This window comes from Musa acuminata, chromosome BXJ1-9 (genome assembly GCF_036884655.1).
Source record: "Musa acuminata AAA Group cultivar baxijiao chromosome BXJ1-9, Cavendish_Baxijiao_AAA, whole genome shotgun sequence".
Taxonomy (NCBI): Eukaryota; Viridiplantae; Streptophyta; class Magnoliopsida; order Zingiberales; family Musaceae; genus Musa; species Musa acuminata.
In genome coordinates, this window is record NC_088335.1 from 41929896 (window position 1) to 41951453 (window position 21558).

The 21558-nt window shown below is 37.5% G+C and overlaps 2 protein-coding genes across 2 annotated transcripts; one reads left to right on the plus strand and one right to left on the minus strand.

The window, feature by feature from the left end:
* Window positions 1-2562: 2562 nt before the first annotated feature.
* LOC103998598 (chaperone protein dnaJ 15-like) lies at window positions 2563-10620 on the plus strand. The gene is made up of 11 exons (XM_009420100.3): window positions 2563-2972; window positions 4239-4362; window positions 5373-5455; window positions 5536-5647; window positions 5729-5833; window positions 5999-6049; window positions 9002-9091; window positions 9189-9297; window positions 9394-9542; window positions 9625-9678; window positions 10187-10620. Exons 1-11 carry the CDS (start codon window positions 2845-2847, stop codon window positions 10367-10369), a joined length of 1188 nt encoding a protein of 395 aa, XP_009418375.2. The 5' UTR covers window positions 2563-2844; the 3' UTR covers window positions 10370-10620.
* Window positions 10621-14170: 3550 nt separating this feature from the next.
* On the minus strand, window positions 14171-15306 carry LOC135593559 (zinc finger protein GIS3-like). The gene has a single exon (XM_065083695.1). The coding sequence runs from the start codon at window positions 14982-14984 to the stop codon at window positions 14301-14303; it is 684 nt and encodes a 227-aa protein (XP_064939767.1). The 5' UTR covers window positions 14985-15306; the 3' UTR covers window positions 14171-14300.
* Between the last annotated feature and the right edge of the window lie 6252 nt (window positions 15307-21558).

Genomic DNA, 21558 nt, shown 5'->3' on the forward strand with positions numbered 1-21558 from the left:
TATACACATGAAGTTAATTAGTATAATATTAAATAAGTCATTTTTTTTGTGAACGATGGAAGGGTGCTCATCCTATTAAGGTCAATCAATTGAGAATGTTGAGGAATGCTTAATTAAGGAGAAAAGCCATTTATATACATGTGTCAATAATGTTAATATAAATGGTATTAAGATATAGTGATAAGGAGGATATAGTGATAAGGAGGCCTTAGACATGATAAAGATATCAAGAGTTAAAAGTCTTAACAATTGGAAGACCATTTTTTTGTTTAAACAAATGAAAGGGATGCCAAGATTGAGTAAGTTAATAAGATTGAGAGAGTAAAATCAACCTTATCATGTCAAGAGAAAGACCTACGTTGAAAGCTCAACGTTGCATCCTATGCCCTCATTGATTGGTATTGCCAATATGACTAAATTCACTCGTGGTTTGGTGGTTGAGGCTTTTTTGTGTTTTGGGAGTTAAACAAGCCTTGAAGATAAGGTGTAACTGATAAACAGTTAGTTGTCATCTTAAGGATGATTGAAAGATGATATTGTGTTGAAGTAGCTCGAAGATGCAACCAAAGTTGAATAGTCATCTTGAAGAAGAGGTCATATTGATGATGTGATCTACCTAAGGAGTGATTGTCTTGAAGGACATGATCGACTTCTAAGAACAGTCATCTTAATACTGTGATCAACTTGAAGAGCAATCGTTTTAAACATGTAGTTGACTTAAGACTTTGCTATATGTGGATTTGACTTTTAGAGTATTTGGAGAAACATCAGTAAAGGCCTTTTGGTTATTGATAAAAAAATTATAATGTTCTTAAATTATCGATTAATGCATAGATTATCACATACAAATGCAAATTGATTACTTGTTTAGTCTCATTATTAAACCTCATAATTTAGTTACTTAGCGACTTGTCCTCGTCTTATCGAGTTAACATCGAGTAGTTAACGATCGATAACATGAAGAATGAAATCTTTTGTCATATGTCCAATGGATAGAGAATTAGAATATGAGTGGCTTATGACATGATTGGCCTTAGAGTTCTTTACAAGAGTTAGAATTATTGGTCTCCTTTAATTTTTTATTTATTTATAATAAACTAGATAATGTGTTGTTACCAACTGTATGAAATATGAGAAAAGAGAGATGATGGTCAAATTTTTTATAATCAAATTTTATATTGAAAAAAAAAGTAGGATTATGTATGACTCATTGTTGATATTAAGGATCTAAGATTAATTTAGATATTCTTATGAAGGGAAAGGTAAAGGCCCTTAGTTGATTGTTGCAAAGAATTTTGGAGATATAGTTTCATTTTAAATTTGATTATTAATTTAACTTAATAAAATTGATTCCACTTGATTCATTTTTTTGAGTAGAACTTTTAATGAAGATAGAAAATTCTCGTATCCTATATTTTACTTTTGGTTTGTATAAAAGATTATATCAATAATTTATTAATCAAATAGTATGCATTTAAAGCTTATAAATATTTATTTGATTAATTTAAAATAAAAATATACACGAGAAAGTTATTTTATAATATTATTCTTGTGTGTCATTTTACTAAGAGAAATATTATTACTATGACGTGCCCGATAGATGTGACATGACATATTCAGTAGGTCCTTATGAGATTCTTTATGAGTCCTGAAGTAATCGAAAATAATAATCACATCAATAATCATATATAAAACATCATATTTAAAAAATTAAACAAGTGCATAAGTGAATAAAAGATCACATCATGTTTCTATAGAGTCATATGTTTTTTATTTTTTATTTTTTTTCCATTGGGGGATTAAATAAGAATTTAAATATATTGAGAGAAATAAGTCATATTTTAATGTATCTTCTCTTCTTTTTTTTCTTTTTCTTTTCATAATGTATCATTCATATATGATATACTCCTCCTCTTAATTCCTTTCATAAAATAATATAACTACATAGTAAAGTCCAAGTGGATTAACTTCAGCATGTGAATAACATCTTTGATGGTCTTAAACATTATCCGAATGTCAGATCATGAGTTTATCAGTAAGAGTATATATAATTTTTTTTATAGAATGATAACACGTCACCTTTTGCTTATGAAAAATTTCTAATTAAATATTCTCTTTTTAATTCCTTTACAAAAACTACTATGGAGTATTTAGACATTATATATATATATGCATATATATAAGTAAGAATTTAATATTTCTTACATGGCATATACCCAATAAATACAGGTAGTCACAACAAACCATAATTAACAATAAATTTAAAAGTATTAAAAGAATGAAAAATATAAGATATATTTTATCATGATTATTTAAATATTTATTTATTAAACTTAGAAGGATAGATATATATACGGACGTTACCAATTTAGAGATTATATAAAAAAAAATATTTAAGGATATTTATATGTTAATGGCTAATTGATATATGGGTAGGGTTTTACATACACATACATAAATGCTAATTTGGAGCGATATACAAGTTTTTGGTTAAAAAAGAAAGGAATCAAAGTCGGTTAAATTGGTAACAACACACACGTACAGCGCTAATTTATCGTCCACTTTCTTCAACGGCATAACGGGACGGTGTTCCGTCGTCGCAGCTCCAAATTATATACGATAACCCCTTTCGTCCGATCCCCACTCGTACGATTCCGTCGTCGTCGTCGGAGCCAAAGGTTTAGAGGGGGAATCGATTCCTTCCACCGAGGACTGCTCCTCCTTCCTTGGCCTCATAGGTTGTCCAAGTCGAACAAGGAGATCTCCATTTCCGGTTCGATTAGCTGCCGCCTCGGGTTCGGCGCTCCTCCCCGATTTTGTTGGGTTGGCGGAGAGAGGGGGAGGATGGCGGAGAGAAATATGGGAGGTTCCTCGGCGCGGCCCGCACGTCGGGATCCCTACGAGGTTCTCTGCGTGTCTAGAGATTCGCCTGATCAGGAGATCAAAGTCGCGTACCGGAAGCTCGCTCTCAAGTGCGTTGCTTCTCTCTTCCATTCAGTTTGTATCATTTGTCTTTCTATCTATATTCGTTATGCTTGAGAGGTATGTCTTTTGAAGTGAAAAACAGAGCATTTTGTAGCTCTTCGTTGATGGACACAGTTTGAAGCGTGTGGCCTTATCCACTTTATATGTTTGCGCCTTTTTTATGAACCTTCGTCAGCGATAGAAGATCATGAAACTTTTTAGTTTTTTTAGTCTTTTTTCTATTGTATAAAATTGTTGCAAAAGAGATGGACCTCTTTTACCTGCACAATTTGAAGCATGTATTGACACACAACGCGCCACTATGCTCATGAAAACGAAAAAAATTATCAAAACTATTTATGCCTATGATTGCAGCCCTTGCATAGATGAAAGAAAATAGAATTAATTTGAATCTACCTACCACATGGCCTCTTTTCTGTGAAGTCATATAAAGAATAGTTTAGTGATTCTTCGGTAGTAGGATTTCTACAAGTAGAAACAAAATTCTACTAGTTGAGTTGAGATGCTTTCAAATCATTTATGTAGCAGATTTTTGGCATAATGTTTGCCTTGGTACTTTCAAGCTAGTATTGATTCTTATCGCTAAAATATAACTGAGCGAAAGGGCAGGGAGGGGTTTTATGTAACTCACATCTGATATTTGTGAGAATGTTGCATATCTTAATTAAGAGAAATTTTTAGGAGGGTGATCCCATGGTTTGATAATTTGAATATCTTGTGCATCGTTCAAAATTTTCAGCTGCTGTAGTCATATGCAGCATGAACCAGATCATTGTCAACAAAATGGCTTTAGTCAGTTGAGTGTTCATAAGAGAGAAATATAACCTTGATAGGTTGCCGGATGAACTTAATGGATTGTTACCTTCGAACAAAATGTGTTTCTTTAGAAATAACAAATTGCTATGAAGAATATCTAGTGAAGACCCAAAGTTTTGAGGCTCTTTGGTTTTGGTTCATTTTTCTCTTGAGATCATTATCAAACAATTTGTTCTCTTTCATTTTTGTCGTAACAGGCTTGTTGTTTCTTCAGCATTAAACTTTAATTTATTTATCTTTGTATACATCGTGTTATGATACCGATTATTCTCTGCTTAAAACTATTATCTTTCTTTTCTTTTTCTCCTTTAAAAATTTTCTTGCACATGTTATGTGATCAGTGAATAACAGGTGCTTTATTTATTAATAGTCAGATAGTTCCCTTCCTCTTTCTTGCATTCACATGGGAAATTGATTTTTAATTTTGACACGAATAGGTATCACCCTGATAAGAATGCTAACAACCCGGAAGCTTCTGAACTTTTCCAAGAAGTTGCCTATGCCTATAGCATCTTGTCAGATCCTGAGAAAAGAAGGCAATATGATGCTGCTGGTTTTGAGGTGGGTGCTTCTCAACAGTTAAATTCAATACAAGAAAAAAGAATGATGTTTTGTTATGGTGCTTTGATAAAATTAAGGAAAGAAAATATTAGAATGTTATGCTATTTTTTCGTTGAAAGCAAATGGTGCAATAAAATTTATCTGTAGGCCCATCTGGTATCAGTTCGTTAGCTAGGTCAAGATGAATCGCCATCTGGTGATCACTATTCATCATTGATTTATAATCTTTGAATTAGATGACAGTATTGTGAAAGTAGATTTGGAATGCATGGGTCCTCCATCACCTTGCAGGATAGCAGGCCCGTGTTGGGAATGGATTATGGGTTAAGCATTATAACCATAATCATTGTGCTAGTCCAAATTAGTCTCTGTAATGCTTTTTCGACATGCTGTACTCTCTCACCTTTTTTATACATTTTCCTGATTGGTTATCCCTTTGACATATAATGTTGTCGATTCTTGATGTTAAGACTATTGGAATGGTCAGTCTAGCCTGACTATATTTTGGCTTAACCTGACTTTTCAGGACTAGTTGTGTGATTTGGACAAAAGTCAAGAAGATAACAAACAAAATGATGACTTGACCTTATGATGAAGATATGGAAACTCACAAAATGGATTTGGAAGATCTATGAAACAAGAAACTACTCTGGGTACAATAGTATCAGTTTGGTTTAATATCAAGAGACTTGACAATTGAGAAGAATAAATGTGGAAATGATAATTTCACAATCACCAAATCTTGACATCTGCTAGATATGCTAGGTTTTGGTATCTGCAATTAGCTTTAGATGGTTTGGTGTTTCTTTTTCTCTTTCCATAATGACTTCTATAAATTTCTGTACCTCTACCAAAGCTATAACTTTTAGTGTTTCTTTTGCCATGAAACCTTTTATAAGAATACACATGTTTTTCACTCTCATAAAATCCAATTACTGTCTTGTTGATTTGTTTTCATAAGGGCAATTTGTTGTAATGTGTCTGTTGTTTCTTCTGGCTTGGCTTTAAAGGCTTTAGAAAGTCAGGGCATGGATATGGAGATCGACTTGTCTAGCCTTGGAACTTTCAATACAATGTTTGCAGCTCTTTTCAGGTGACAGTAGAGCAAAGTTATATGACTTGGTTTCTGTGCTATTTTTTCTTCTGAGCCTGTAATAATTCTTTTGCCTATAGCAAGCTGGGAGTTCCTATCAAGACTATGGTTTCTGCTATTGTTCTTGAAGAAGCTCTTTATGGAAATGTTACAGTAGAACCACTTCCTCTTGGAACCTCATTCAGTGGCAAAGTATTTATTTACTGACCTTTCTATCGTCAGGAAGTTATGTTAACATATATATTTTTCTTATCCTTTTCCACATCGATGCAGGTCGATAAGCATTGTGCTCATTTTTTTGGTGTAACAATTAGTGATCAACAAGCTCAAGCAGGGATTGTCATTAGAGTGACCTCTGCTGTGCGAAGCAAATTTAAGGTGTATAAAATAGAGAAACTTTTCCAAACAACTTGAGGTTTCAGTTTGTTATCCAAAGATATCTAAATATTCTATTGTTTATCTTCAGTTATGATATAATATTCTCTTTCCATTATCAATCTGTTCACTGAGCCAACATCATCTGACACTGAGTCCTTGTCACAGCTACTTTACTTTGAAAAGGAAGCACATGGTGGCTATGGGTTAACTTTACAGGTAATAGTAGTTTTTTTTTTTTGCTTTTAAACTCTTCTGACTGTTAATTATGATGGTGGCACCAAATGTTGATGCTTTTTTATGCTATATAAATTGGATTTCTTGCTTCATGATGTTCTTTCGACTAACACAAAGGTGAGCTTAGAACTGATCAGTTATACTCCATCTAGTAGGCATGTCTATAGAGTATTCAAGTGGGTGTTCTGTTAGTTGAATGGTTTTAGAACTGATCTTTCGGTTAACACAAAAGTGAGCTTAGAACTGATCAGTTATACTCCATCAAGTAGACATGTCTATAGAGTATTCAAATGGGTGTTCTGTTAGTTGAATGGTTTTAGTTTTTTGCATTCAATTTTTTTGAAAACATTCAAATTCACTACTTCTTGAAGTTTGATTCAGATGATTATTGAATAATTAGTAATTCTTGACACTAGCAAATTGTGCACTGAAATCATGTCCCTATCTGAGTTAAGTTTCAAATCCATTGGATTACCTAATAGAGACTAGTTAACAATTCAAATTGTAAGCGTGAAGACAAAGTTGATAATGATACAAAGCCATTGCATACCAAGTTGTAAATCTTAATGTGGACAATACCAATAGTAAGTGTAAATATTGAAATATTCATATGCTATATGCATTAACACAGAACATATAAGTACTAGCTTCATGTGGGGGTGATGCAGGAGCAATTTAACTTATCTTTTATTTAAATAAATTTGATTAATTTAGGGATCTTTTGCATATGTAATAAGTTGTCATATGTTAACATTTACTCAACAAAGAGAAAAAGAAAGCAAATGTAGAAAAATGAACCAAATCATATTTTTTTATATTGGAGATTACAAATCTTGCTTGAAGATTCATCTCTACAAAGATGAATCAAGAACGGAAGATTATTTTTCAAATCAAGTCAAGGTTATTATCTTCTTCAAATGGAACACATCATATATTTGATTTGATAGGATTGTAATTTTTCTTGTTTCTGTACTTATCTTTCTTTCGTATTTATACCTATAAAAAGGGGCCAAAACATTATTATAGATCGATCGGAAATGGATTAGTAAATTGAGTTCTTCCCACTTTATGTGTGAGTGGTATAATGTTACATTTATTTTTCCAATGGAATGATTCGATCATCCACGTACGAGATATGTAGAGGTGCGATGCCTTCATCCTGAGAGTTCGCTTCTTGAGCCAGAGCGAATCTAGTAATTATCCTTTATTTTTTTATTATCATTCAATTATTATTTTTCTTTCTCTTTCTATTCCTCTATTATTAAGAAAAAAAATTCACTGCTACCCGTTGTATATCAGGGGGTAAGAAATGTGTATGCTCTATTTTGATGAAAATATTTTTACAAGTCTGTTTATTATATTGAACTTGCTCCTCAGATTGTGAAAGTCCCTTTAAAACTTACATTCCTGCATCACCCTTATTTTAGATATTGCTAAGTCTTCTTTCTTAATATATTTTAAATCTACATAATTAATAATCAGTGATTTAAAAAGCGCTAGGTGCCAAAAGGCGCCAAAGTCCAAAAACGCCCGAGGCGCGAGGCGCTAGGCGCTCGCCCAAGTGAAGCGAGATGCTAAAATATAAAAATATATAATATAATTATTTAAAATTTTAAATAAAAATATGCTATTAAATTAAGAAAATCTAAGATACAAAATCACAATGTCACATTAACAAAAAGTTTCAAAATTCAAAACAATAAAATTTTACATCAAAGTCATTCATCATAATCAATATTATTATCATTTTCATACAAATCATTTTCAAAATACCACCTCTAGTAGTCTTATCGCAGAATATGTAAGTCACTGCATTAGGATCTTTCGGATCCTTCAAATAATTATACTTCCATGCAGGATTTTTTTTTGATGTCATTGGAGACTCTATTGAGTTGCTCTGTACACTTGTCATTTATCTTGAAACCCAACAATAATTTCAAATAAATAAAAATTAACAGTATTAAAATCAAAATAATATATTATTAATCTATTAACAGTATTGAAAATTAATAATTTCAAATAAACCTAACAATATTAACAATATACAGTATACTGTATACTGTTAACAGAAGGAGAAGAAGGAAGTGTAAGAGGGTGCTGACTGAGAAAAGAGGAAGCGGCAGCAGGAGTGGAGTGTAAGGAGGCAGCGGCAACGGGAGTGTAAGGAGGCAGCGGCAACGGGAGTGTAAGGAGGCAGCAGCAGCGGGAGTGGGAGTGTAAGGAGACAGCGAGAGCGGGAGCGGGAGCGGGAGCGGGAATGTAAGGGGGCAGTGGCAATGGGAGCGAGAATGTAAGGAGGCAGCGGTAGCGGGAATGTAAGGAGGCAACGGCAACGGGAGCGGTGAGCGGCGAGCAGCGACAGTGGCAGCGGCAACGGTGAGCAGCGGGAGCAGGAGCGGCGAGCAGCGGGAGGCGCGAGCGGCGACAACAGCAGCGTTTGCGAGCAGCGACAATGGCGAGCAGTGGGATCGGGATCGGGAGCGGCAGCGGCAACGAGGGTTAGGGTTGGGTTTTCGCTGATATCAGTTTTAGTTGGTTTGATTGAACCAACTAACCACCAGAGACCGAACCAGACCTAAAATCCTGGTTCGGTCGCCTGGTTTAACCCAGGCGCTCACTCGAAGCGCCCGGCGCCTGGGCTCGGGCGAGCGCCCAGGCGACGCCTCTTTGAAGCGTGCCGCCTGGAAGTTTAGCGAGGCGCTCGGGCCTCGCCTTGCCTCGCCCGAGCGCCTAGGCGAGCGCCCGAGCGCCTTTTTAAATCGATGTTAATAACATATCAACTTTAAGAATTATATTGTCATAGTTGTTGTAATATAGTGTCATTTTGTGAGTGTAAAAATTCTTGGTTCTGTCATTTTATATTTTAAGCATACAAGATCATCTTCCAACTTTCAGTATTTCACAGTAATGTTCAGTTTTTGGTATCACCTTCAGGAAGAAAGTGAAAAGACCGGCAAAGTAACATCTGCAGGAATGTACTTTTTACATTTTCAAGTGTACCGAATGAACTTGGCAGTTAACGTGGTATGTTGATCGTGCCATCTCTGAATTGTTATTTGGAAAATATGGATGCCACAAAGGCAGGTAAAAGAGCTTGATGCTTTAATCTTGGTTTGTGTAGTTAGAAATGGCCAAAGATCCTGAGGCTTCATTTTTCAAAAGTTTGGAGGGTCTCCAACCTTGTGAAGTCTCTGAACTAGAGGCTGGCACCCACACATTTGCTGTTTATGGTCTGTAATCTTTACTAGTTCTTTTCCTGCAATATAATGTCTTGGGATCATTTTACAAATTCCTTTGTATATATTTAACCAACTGTGTTTTTCCAGGTGATAATTTTTTCAAACCTGCTACCTATACCATCGAGGCGCTGTGTGCAAATTCATACGAGGATACCAAGGGGAAGCTAAAGGAGATTGAGTCTAAAATTTTAGCAAAAAGAAATGACTTGAGGCAGTTTGAAGTAGAGTACAAAAAAGTATGGATATTTGTTTTTTTTATTTGCAGTAAACAGTGGAATGTCAATAACTTGCCTAACTTTAATCTGGTATGGTTTCTAGGCACTTGCACATTTCCAGGAGGTTACAAACAGATATAGCCACGAAAAGCAATCTGTAAGTATTTTCCTTGATAACAGAACTTAGGAGTGGCATGTAAAATGGTTTTATTTGAATGGTATCTCAACTTAAAGGTATCACAATTGATTTACAAAACCTTGGTCCTTGCATGGTGGATTTTCATTTTTCTTTGTTTCCACCATAAATATTATTTCGCTTGGTGAATTTTTAGTTGCTGAATTGTCAGATCTGCAAGATTTTGATTGTGCAGATTCTCCAGCTTCTTGTTTTTGTAGTACTGTCTCCCAAACTAATGGATCTTTCCAGATCTGACTGATAGTTCCATTTGCAGCTTCCCTCATCCTATATACTAATCAATGAGTCACTCTTTATATTGATTTCTCATTGATTTTACTGAAGTTATATTAGTATATTTAGTTGTTGCTTGACACGTGCTCAAGATGGTTTTAACTTGAGAATTTGATTAGTTTTTATCAGATTTCCAATCGTTTTTCTGTTTCTATGCACTGTTTGTCTGATGCTCTTTATGGACTATCCACCGCAGGTTGCCGAGCTGTTGAAACAAAGAAATCATATACAGTCCTCATTTACGATAAATAGTAATGTGATAAATTCTAAGGAGGATGCTAGTAGTAGCAGCAGTGCTCCTACCGCAAATGGAAGCCCCAGCATGAAAGATAAATCAACCAAAAGGAAATGGTTTAATCTCAATCGTCGTGACAAGTAGAACTGATCACTTCTACTCCGGAATGATGTTTTATAGATTCAACAGTCATTACTAGGAGAAAGGTGCCACTTTTTCATTATTTGTCCATACATGTAAGATCACAGTGTCAAACTCTCGAAGATTTATGGTCATTAGCCCACATTATTTTCGAGCTCCAAAAGTCTTGCGAGTTCTGCTGTCATATGCTGATTCTTTTGGTGTTGTATGTGTTTGTAAAGTCACAACAACTTAAGATTTCATTCATTTTTTTATGTTGTACGTGTGTTGTTGTTGATGAGTTCGATTCATTGGATGTTTTGAACAATGCTAACCATTGTGTCGAAGATTTTTGTTCTCGAGTGTTCAACGGGGACTATCAACCGCCATGCTGATCATTCCTGACAGTCATGATTACCCAAGATTATTCGTCATATTATATTCTTGGTTGCTGCTTTGCTTCATGTTCCATTATTTGGGCCTTTCTCGAAGAAACATATGTCGGGATTTTGTGGCTTATTTTTGTTTGGTTCTTATAGACATGCCTTTATAGACCAATTGGTAGACTCTTATTGAAGTCGGGAGAGATCAATAATGCTAATGATGAAAACGTCAATTGCTTTCTGCCACTATCACCAGTGGTTTTATTATGTGCACACTAATACTTTGAAATAGTTGTGCACGCTAGTCAACAATCTAAACATCTGATGTGTCAGCTTGTGGAAATTTGTCCAACTCTTCATTCCTGAGAATTCAGTTCAGCCGTGTATTTTTGTGGATCAAAAAGCTGCCATGCACATCCGAGAATTGCCGGTCATTCGCATTGCTTTCATGTAAAATAAGACCGTGTCATGAAAAATATCTATCAATGATCATTAGATCAGTTCGACTATGTTCGAACCCACACGCGATCTTCTTCGAACGTGACGGAGGGATCATATTGTACCAAGATCGGGATCAGATTCATTTCTCGACATGATCCCTCAGAAACAGAAAATAATGATTTTTAATAAAATAATAACTAATCTCGATTATTATAATATGATAGATATTTTATAATAGACTTAATGAAAAAATATATATATTTTATGATACAAAATAAAAAATTTTATATATATATTTTTTTATATTAAGATGATGCCCATGTGACTCGATCAATGATCTGAGATTAGGATGGCACGTATTGATTAAGAGGAATATTTCACGTCATAGGCGTCATACAGTGTTAGGCATCAAAATCTATATATTTGAAGGGTTTTTCTTTTAATCAAAAGAGGAGAGATTGCCTCTTATCATCAACGAGGAATTTGCTCGGAGCATTAGGTGAACGTTTCCATCATCATGCAAAGCCGAGATGTGAGAGGCCCACCCACCCTCTTCTCTTCTTGGTGTCTTCCCACACTTGTCTCCTCCGATGCCTGTCAAAGAACTGACCGCTCTGCCTCCCTCTTTCCAATTAGTTCTCGAAATGCGAGATGCATGATTGTGCATGTCGACACCACACAAGCAAGAAGCTTCTTTCTTCCCATCGTGGGATCCTCAACGTCCCCCCTAATCTTCCTGCCTCGATTCAAACCCTACGTTGACGCTCTTTAACGTCCTTTGCAAAACCTTCTTCGACTCCTCATCCACTTCCAGTACTTCACCGAGACTTTCGGTGCCAGGTGACGACAAGAGCTTGGGCCCAGTGTTTTCCTCCGGGTTGGGTGCATCTGTGACCACCAGTTGGAGTTGGGGGACAGAAGGTTAGAGAGTGGCAACACCCGACTATTATTAGCGCCCGCTTTGCGTATCTTGTGTTTGTGGATATGTCTCTTTGGTGGCCATATTAGAAAAAGCGACCCAGTTGAACCTTTGTGCAAGTTACTTATTTGACAAGAGAAAGGAGGGCCATGCCGTGTTTTTCCCTTATTGGGCACGGAATTATGGAGGGCAGCCGTTGGTTGTGGACTTGGGATACGCTTCACCTAGAAAAGACCAGCACCGGAATGATGCCCGCCACCATCTCCTTGCATACGCTTCTTGCGTCTGAAAGGCTTGAAACTTCGCTTGATGATGATGCAATGCCGTGGAGATAGGTTGGAACACAGTGTTTAGCTCAAAGAATTCTGCAAGTTTGGTTGGTGGGAGGATCGATAGGTGCAGTGTTTGGTACTCTGTCCAGGTGTCTGGCATGTCGAAGGCTTGAGCCAAGGATCAAACACACATCTCTTGGGAGTTCAGAGAAAAGAAGAGGCTTTCTTTGCATTGGACTTTCTTGGTATAGTGGGTTTAGGCAAGTCTTTGGAAGTTGTTTCCTTATTGATTCTTAGAGAAGAAGAAAACAACAAGGAACCACAGCAGGATTTAGAATTTTTCCTTGTTCTGCAGAGTGCAGTTGTTATAAAGCGGCTGCATTGGGAGTTTGTGGCAAACATGAATGATTGGTGCTATAAATATAAATATATATATATATATAGGGACTGATGGATGACTCTTGAAGTTGCAAGATAGCTAAAGATGACCATTTCAGCACATTGGGGTGCTCACCATCCAAGTGTTTGCAATTTATATCTGATGTCAGACTCTGCTGGAAGAAACCAATCAGTCTGTTGCTGGTGAAAGAACAATGTCTAGATACACTTTCAAAACTCCATGCAGCGTGGTCTAGTGGGCTTTGATTGAGGAAACACACTGTAGAGAACACTGACTTTGTTTCAAAATCAATTGGAGGCAGTACTTTGATCTTGTCAGCAAATTTTGTACATGAAACTTGGAGATCTTGTAGGTTGAAGGGTCCTTATCAAGCGGAGGTGATGGGGGCATGCAACTCTACTGGCTCGGTTCATCAAGAATTCTTTTAGGCTGCTCAGTTGTAGGAGATATAAGAGACTATACTCCAAAAACAACAACATTGGAATGATATCTGCAATCAATCTTACTTGGTATAGGCTACTGTTGTCAAATAGTGTTCTGTATCTGTCAACTTGTTTTGTTTAGTGAACTCACCTGACACAGCTTTAGGTTTTTATGCTTTGTTTATAGAATGAAAGTGACACCTTGCGATGTATGTATCATATAAAGTAAAGCCTTAATAGGAACAATTCAAACCTGTCTTTTCTTCGACTGCTTTGAGCTGAATTGTGGCTGTGATAGAGGTACATATCAGACAAATGTGTATCGAGTCATATTTCTTGGATGCCATGGTGGTGTAAGAGAGAGGAGATAGAAAATTAAGCTACAAAAGCAGCACCCCACCAGATGAAAAAAAGGTCAGAAACCAATAAACTAAGTGATACGAATCTTAAGATGATCTAATCCAGGGGCTTTTCTCTTGGACATGTTTTGACCAACAGATCAATAACACTGTTTGGGCAACCACATCTTGTGAACTCCATGACAAAGATAGGTAGATGGGGAGATCCAAAGAAACAGCTTCCTTTTCTTTCGTGATGCACACACGTACTTGCTCTCTTCACACTGCATAGGATTCCACGGAGGGCATCGGGATCCGATCCAAAGGTGGGAACGTCCAACCCGTTTGTACTTCCTGCCGTCCTCCGACGCGTGTCCTTCTCCACCATTCGTCGTACGTTCTCGAGGTGGTGGTGCATCTGAAACCACCCGCGCGCTGGTTCCGGGGCGACGAGCCGACTCACTCGACTCGTCTTCGACTCGTTCGTTGTTACATTACGTTTTCCAGTAATAATTTTTTTTGCGACGCTCATGATTAAAGGGACTATATACGAAACAAATGGGAATGGCTTACTCTGATTGATTTCGATTTATTGTTTGATCATATAAAATTGAAAATATATGGTTTGATATTGGTAAGAATTCATCCGGTGGAGCAAAAATCAATTGAAAAATTCGAACACCAGCAATTTACAGAAATAAAATTCATCATATATAACATTTGCTGAACTCGGTCATACGATATAACGGGATACGAGCGCAGTGCCGAGTCGGGACCGAGTCATGAACCAGCGGGGGCCAGGCTAAGGTGAAGGTCCAACCCGTACGCGTCCTCCGCCGCTTCCTCCGCCGGTGCCACTCCGGAGAACCCGGGTCCACCGATCAGCCGGCCGTCGTCGTAGAACCGGGTTCCCTCGCTACCGTCTCCACCGTAAGAGTAACAGGTCGGTAGAGACCGGGGAACGATGCATCCGCGCGGCAGGTGAAGGGGCGGCGCGGGGCGGGGGTAGTAGGCCCAGCTGGCGGCTGCGTTCCCCGGGAGGCCCACAGCCTGCGGCGCCGGCGTCGTGGGGGGAGGCGAACGGGGAGGGGAAAAGAGGTGCGGCGACGGGGCGAAGGCGGAGGCGATGGGCTGGTGGTAGAAGGTACCATGGGGCGAACGGTGGCCGGAGGTGGCATGGTGGTGGTGGTGCAACTGGGCGCGCTTCATCTGCTGCCGCTCCTTCTTGTGGGCGTTCTGGTGGCCGCCCAACGCCTGGGAGTTAGCGAACTCTCGGCAGCAGTACTGGCACTCGTACTTCCTCCCATCTCCGCCGCCGGCGCCGCTGGAGGCAGAAGCAGCAGACGTAGGGCTGCCCACCACTGCCCTCCCATCGCCGGGGTTGTCGTTGTCGGACACGTGGAAGCCGAAGAGCTTAAGCCGTGGGCTGGTGGTTCCCTTGGCCTGACACTGCATCCCCTCCATCTCCTTATCCTATCCTTAACTATGTGTCTCACGACTCTGCTAGTGTCTCATCTCCGCAACACATAGAGAGAGAGAGAGAGAGCGACGGAGTTCATTCGGAGCGCATGTGTCTTTATTTATATGCGAGGACGTGAGGGGGGTTTACGTAAAGATAAGTTCATGAGAAAGAGTGGGAAAAGGAAGTGGGAGTCATCACGGCTATTATCTACCCTGCGCACAGAGCGGAAGACACGGATGGGATGAGATGAGATGGTTATATAAACACCTCGGTACTCCTTTCCACAGTAGCATGATTGGTTGCGGACATCCCAAGAAAAGGGGGTGGAGGAGGACGACTCCTCCAACTATAGACGGAGTGCTCTCGGGAACACAACCCAAATAAAATATAGGTTGAGGTCGCTTAGCTCGCGCTTGTCTTCTCGTCTTTCATTAATCCTCATCGTCTTCACACTGACCATTAGATCGTCCTGCACCAGTCGGGCCACTGTAACGAGGATGGTGACACGGACATGTGCTGCCTTCAGATTTCCTGGGATACAGTAAGGCTGATACTTTCGCTGTAGTAATAGCTTCTTAGAATGGTCCATTTCGTCTAGTGTCTCTGCTACAAACCCTAGCAGTCTACCACCACTGTTACTGTGGAGCTGGAAAGCGTTCCTCTCTTGGCTGAACTCCACAAGTTGTGTGGCTGTCCAGTGCTGAACTAAACACATCTTCTAACAAGGTTGGGAAAGGTTAGGGGTGTAGGAAGAATCAAGAATAGAAGCAACAGTGGACTGGTACTCACCTGACCCACTCTCACGGACCCTCTTGCACTAGATTCTAGTACACTGATGGAGTGCCTCATTTTCCAGTACTTGTCCTTGTCGCATGCTGATGTTGGAGACGGACAATAGTTGGATTAGCTTGATGATCTCTCTCTCTCTCTCTCTTTTTCTTGTTGGTGATGACCTCTTTCTTTTGCTTGTTCGTATCTTGTTCAATGTTCAAATCCATACCCAAAACTCTCCATGCAGAGGTCCCAAAATAATATTTGTAATCAAAATATGTAGTGTATTAGTTTAGCTTAATTTTCTTTTCTCAAAAGCTACTATTTAATGTTGACCCATTTTCTTTAATGTTTCACTCAACACTAATTTATATATAGGTAAGTTATATTCACCCAACTATTTCAATTTTCAACAATCTCAAACTATTCCAAGTCAAACTTCAATTTGACCTTAGCTCACTTGATCGTAGGCAATTTGAGTGGTCAATTTATTTTATTGACTTAATTATTCACTTAATTCAATCTCATTCTTTTTGATAATTCAGCTCAAACATCATTACAACTCAAAAGCTTAAACTATTAAATAATGGATCAAATTTAATATATGATATACTACTCATTTAGTAATATGAGAATATTTCTTGATTCTCTTTCTATTTTCACTTAGCATCACAAGTGTCACAGAGAGCACTCAATAAAGCCTTCTTGCTTACAAATGCACTCAAGTAATTAATTAGGGGAGAATCCAACGAGAAGAACACAAACCTTTGCTTCCTTGCTTGAGATAAAAGTGACTTAATGGAACATCATCGCACTGTTGTCAGCATCACTTCTATCCAAAACAAACAAGCAAAAAAGATTAAGCTGTCAAGATCGCAGCGATATCGATCGATGGATCAACAATGTGGCCCTCGCAAGTTGAGAGCCAACGGAGAAGATGAGGTGAAAGGCCTCCCGTATGTTGGGACAATGATGTGTGTTATGGCAACACTGAGTTCACGGGCTCAACACCTCCCCTACCCCAAAGAGGACGGACACACACAGTGTGCAGAGTGAGACGGCTCAGTATGGCGTTGCATGTCCGACGTCGAGCTCATCGAGTTGGCCACTGACCATCTCACCACCCTCCTCTCTTGTCTCCGACCTCCTCACATGCACACAAACCCCCCTGCTGCACCCATATAAGCTGAAGACTTGACCTGACACAGCATATGGCCAAGACATGTCCATTCCTTTCCTTTGCAAAGATCAAAGCTGATGGTCTCATTTGGAATGCCATGATGATGATGATGATGATGGAGAGAGAGAGATCCTTCACGATGGTGGTGATGATGATGATAATTTAGCCTGTTTGTCTCTGTAATAAACAACTATTGTAGTAAGTTCACAAACATTATACTTTAGGAACACAGTCCTATTCTCTCAATTAGTCTCTGACGTCATATTTCATGCAAGAAAATTTTAGTTGATTTATATATAAATACAAATACGAAACTTATTTGATATCATATATTCGATTTGATGGGATTGTAATATTTTATTTTTATAATTTTTGTTCTTAGCATTTAAATCAAGAAAAAAATATTATATTTCATCTCATCTAATGTTATTTGAATTAACTAAACTCCATATGGCCAACCTATCTAAAACTCTTATCTATGTTATTCTCAACAAGATAAAATCTCTAAAAAAAAATTATCCAATAGATAACTTTTAACTCCTGCAGCTGTTTTAGTGTTCAAATAAAGAGCAATTCTTAGAGCTTAAACAAAGATCTTTGTTTTTACATTTCTCTGGCTAAAAACTCTTCTCTCTCTCTCTCTCTCTCTCTCTCCCCCTCTTCTCGTTCTGACAGCAGTCATTACAAGCATTTGTTTTGCTTCCTCGTTCATCACTTTTTCTTTCCCAAGTCGTAAGGTGAAGGAATGAGAGCTTATTGGGGTTTTGTACAGTAAAACATACAAAGCAGTACATGCGTTTGCGTTCGTGACTCACAAGTTTTGTCCACCAGAGGGAGAAAGTGGGAGAAGATATGGAGCTTTTCCGGGCCACCACCTTCACACACTGCTAATGCAGCTAAAGATGGATGTGTTGGCGTGATTGACGTTAAACTTTAGGGTTCTATGTGCGCCTTATTTTATTCTTGTTTTAGACGTAAACAATGTTTTCCATTAGATGCAGATCTCTTCGAATCGTACTAACTACGAGAAAAAAAAGAGATCTCCCATCAGAACTGGGGCTCACGTCCACTTCATGATAACAGCTCTCTAAATATGTTGCACATACAAAGGCCAGTCAAGGCTTCGCAATACCATTGTGCGGAAATCTTAATGGAAAGCTAACATCTTGAGGTCTCTTTCACTGGACATACATCTATTTTAATTATTTATATTAGCTTACATTTAGTTAGAGATATCATCAGTCACGGACCTAATTGATTTTTCATTCGTAAGGGATTAGTCTCTCTGAAATATCTTATAGTTCCTTAAAGACCTACAAAAGAAAAAATAGATTAAAAAAAATTTAATTCAAAATTTATAAATAGATATTTCAACAAGCATTCGATAGATAATATAAACTACAAATTGCATGATCATACGACAAATGATAGAGAAAAAGAACTAAGATAAAGACCATCTTAGATCGATAAGAATTTAAAGAGTCGAGTAATATATATTGGATTAGGCTCATAATTTAAATTTTCAGATGGAATCGATATCAGTGTATATATTAATTATGATGAATTTGACTCATTCATCATTAATTTCAACAAAAGTAATATATCAAATGAAAGAAAAAGTAAATTGAAAGAATTGGATGACATGTATTATATTTGACCCATAACATAATCATCCTAAACTTTTTGATTGAATTAACGACTTAGGCTCATCATTCATTTCAACGAACAAAGGTTTATTTGCGTTAAGGGCAAGCATTTACAACCCCAACATGTTCTTGTCATTACTGGCAGTCACAATTGTACCCCTGCATTTCTTTTCACAAAAAGAAATAAGTGGTGGTAGGCTTCCACAAAGCCTAATTTAACTCATTTGACAATGGAAGATTGTGCAAACATACTGATTGAAACTGAAGTTGGCAAGAAAAAATCCTGTTTTTTTTAGGTAGCATCGAAGAAGTAGTGGTTCTTTGATGAATGAAATGATAGAAGCAACAGTTCAATGGAGGGAGACAATGGGTCAGTTAACACAAAAATTTATTGTACTGCAGTGGTCCTCTCATTCTGTATCCAATTCCAAGTTACAGACTTTCTATATGTCCCACACTTGCGATGGCCACAAATGTCCAAAATGCATCTGTTTGTCTTGAGACCATCAGATCCAGGATGTCTTCCTTGTCTCTGAACAACCTCATTATGACATCAAATGAATCAACTATTTGGTGGCTCCCACTCTCATTAAGTTTGGAGACAGGTGAAGGTACTATGGATGGTCACTGCACTGCATAGTTTGGTGCTGCTGTGGACTTGCCAAAACCACTTTATGTCTATCTTGATCCACAACACTACTTGATTTAGAGCCAAGGGTACTCCTTCATCCCTTTAAGTCTGAGTTGGTCCCCTTGAGAGAAAGAAGTTGGAGTGACCATTTGTGATAGCAGTCAAGCTGCTGATCCACCAACCCTCCCATCCCTGAGATGCTCTAATGGTAGGCACAATCAACCTACTCCAATTCTCTATGTCGCAAGATATGGCCTCTTGGCTTTCCCATCTCTATCTCATTATTGTCCTAGCAACATTAATATGATAATGGGAGATGCATGGAAGAGCTATTGGAAGGTATACTTGCATGAAACTGGAGGAACAACAGCACATGGCTCTTTCCCCTCAATACATGGAGCCAACTAGAATCCACTGTGGTGAGTGAGAATCCTAAATGAGTGTGGGGCCTTGTTCAAATTATTCTAACATAAACCAACAATTCTAGCTCCAAAAATTGGCTTGCAATAATCTATTACTCTCTTTGAAAAGAAGTTCCTTCATGAGTGTGCTATGTGGTCAAATGGCTTTTCTTGTTGAAGTGGCTTCCACCAACCAGTGTGAGATGGTGCACCAAGTCCTTCATCATATTCTTTGTTATCTTGTAGGCTAAAAGGATGTGAGATGGGAACATCTAAGATTGCCAGAATCAAGAGACAGGTCCACCAAGTTGTGCTGCCAAAGGAAAACATTTTGCCGGATCAGATGTTAATCAGGTTAAAAGGAAGAAGTGATATCATCCATAAGCTCCCCACACACCACCAATTCCATAGAGTCGGCAATCATTTCCATGTACACTGCAGCCACTTGCTTTTGAGTTAATAATTGAGCTAATATCTTCTTTTGGGGATACGTTCAAAGCATGTTCTAACAATCCAACCAATGCTGGTGGGACTTCTAATAATGGCCATGCCTTTTACATGACAAGGGATGGATAATGTAGGGTGGGTTTCTCTTAAATGTCATGTGAAGTGATTCCATGGGATGATCTGTTGGGTAAGGAGAGAAAAACTCGAAATAATAATAATAATAATAATAATAATAATAATAATAATAATAATAATAATAATAAATTCTAGAGATAAATGAATAAATAATATATTAGAAAGTCTTACATGATTTTGATAACTCTCATTTGTATCGATAGAGAAAACTAATTTTTTTATGTAAATTAAATTATAAAATCCTTATGTTATCGTTATCCTTACTCAAGTATAATCTTTTTATGCGTTTTATCACATAAATCTTAAAAAAAAAAATTTCTTTATCTCTCTATAAATTTTAGAGAACATTCTCTCTAAATATCAAACCCAATAGCCCTCAAATTATTCCTCATATCGTCCTTCACAATAACTTCTCCTATTGAACCCTTAGAGTTCGTCCTTCACAATAACTTCTCGTATTGAACTTCATTATATTCGTACGTCATTGAATCCTAAAATACTTATCAATCCTAATATGATGATTAAATAATTAATCGAAGACATGACATATGTATAATATTCAATATATATATATATATATTTTTTTGCTTTGGCTTTGGCTTTGTTTTGACCAAATCAAAAGATTGGTGACGGTTAAAATATAAAAGAAGAATCGGACGAGTGAATACATTAGAGAACTTTAAAAGCCATTCTACCATCCTTAATCTGAAGTGCTAACTCAGGAGAGAGGGGAATATGGGGCTGGCTAAATTTATGGGTGTTTGTGGAGGACATGGACATGGACATGGGCTGGCTTGGCACAACAATGTCTGTTTTGTACTTACTATCCACAATGCTATGCTGCAATAGAAATCAAATGATATATTTAATCCAAAAGTTTAGATCTTTTATAACGTTAGGCCAAATTCAGAACATACAAATCGACTTTTTCAAATCTGTTTTATTTTTCTTTCTATCTTTTTTTCTATTTTGTACACATAAGTATTTTTAATATCTTCTTCCTCTTATTCTCTAAAGAAGTTATCGTTGACTCATCAAGAATAATCCACATGACTAGTTATCTAATCATCGTGGTGAGACTCATCTTCAGGTTGTAACCCAATCGATATAGGATGAATAGTAGAGAGATTTTCTTTTTTTTTTCTTTTTTAAATAGGGAATTAGAGAGAGAAATCGATATAGGATGAATAGTAGAGAGATTTTCTTTTTTTTTTCTTTTTTAAATAGGGAATTAGAGAGAGAGAGAGAGAGAGAGAGAGAGAGAGAGAGAGAGAGAGAGAGAGAGACAATAACTTAAAAGATAATATTAAAAAATAGATAACTAATCATTCTTGTTCAAGGAGAATACTATCATGATAAGGGTCT

What these genes read in the sequence shown, in the direction of transcription:
- LOC103998598 (XM_009420100.3), top strand. Translation starts at nt 2,845, where the DNA reads ATGGCGGAGAGAAATATGGGAGGTTCCTCGGCGCGGCCCGCACGTCGG. An exon ending in ATGTTTGCAGCTCTTTTCAG is followed by an intron (nt 5,456 to 5,535) that starts GTGACAGTAGAG and finishes TTTTGCCTATAG; the next exon opens with CAAGCTGGGAGTTCCTATCA. An exon ending in CCACACATTTGCTGTTTATG is followed by an intron (nt 9,298 to 9,393) that starts GTCTGTAATCTT and finishes GTGTTTTTCCAG; the next exon opens with GTGATAATTTTTTCAAACCT.
- LOC135593559 (XM_065083695.1), bottom strand. Translation starts at nt 14,984, where the DNA reads ATGGAGGGGATGCAGTGTCAGGCCAAGGGAACCACCAGCCCACGGCTT.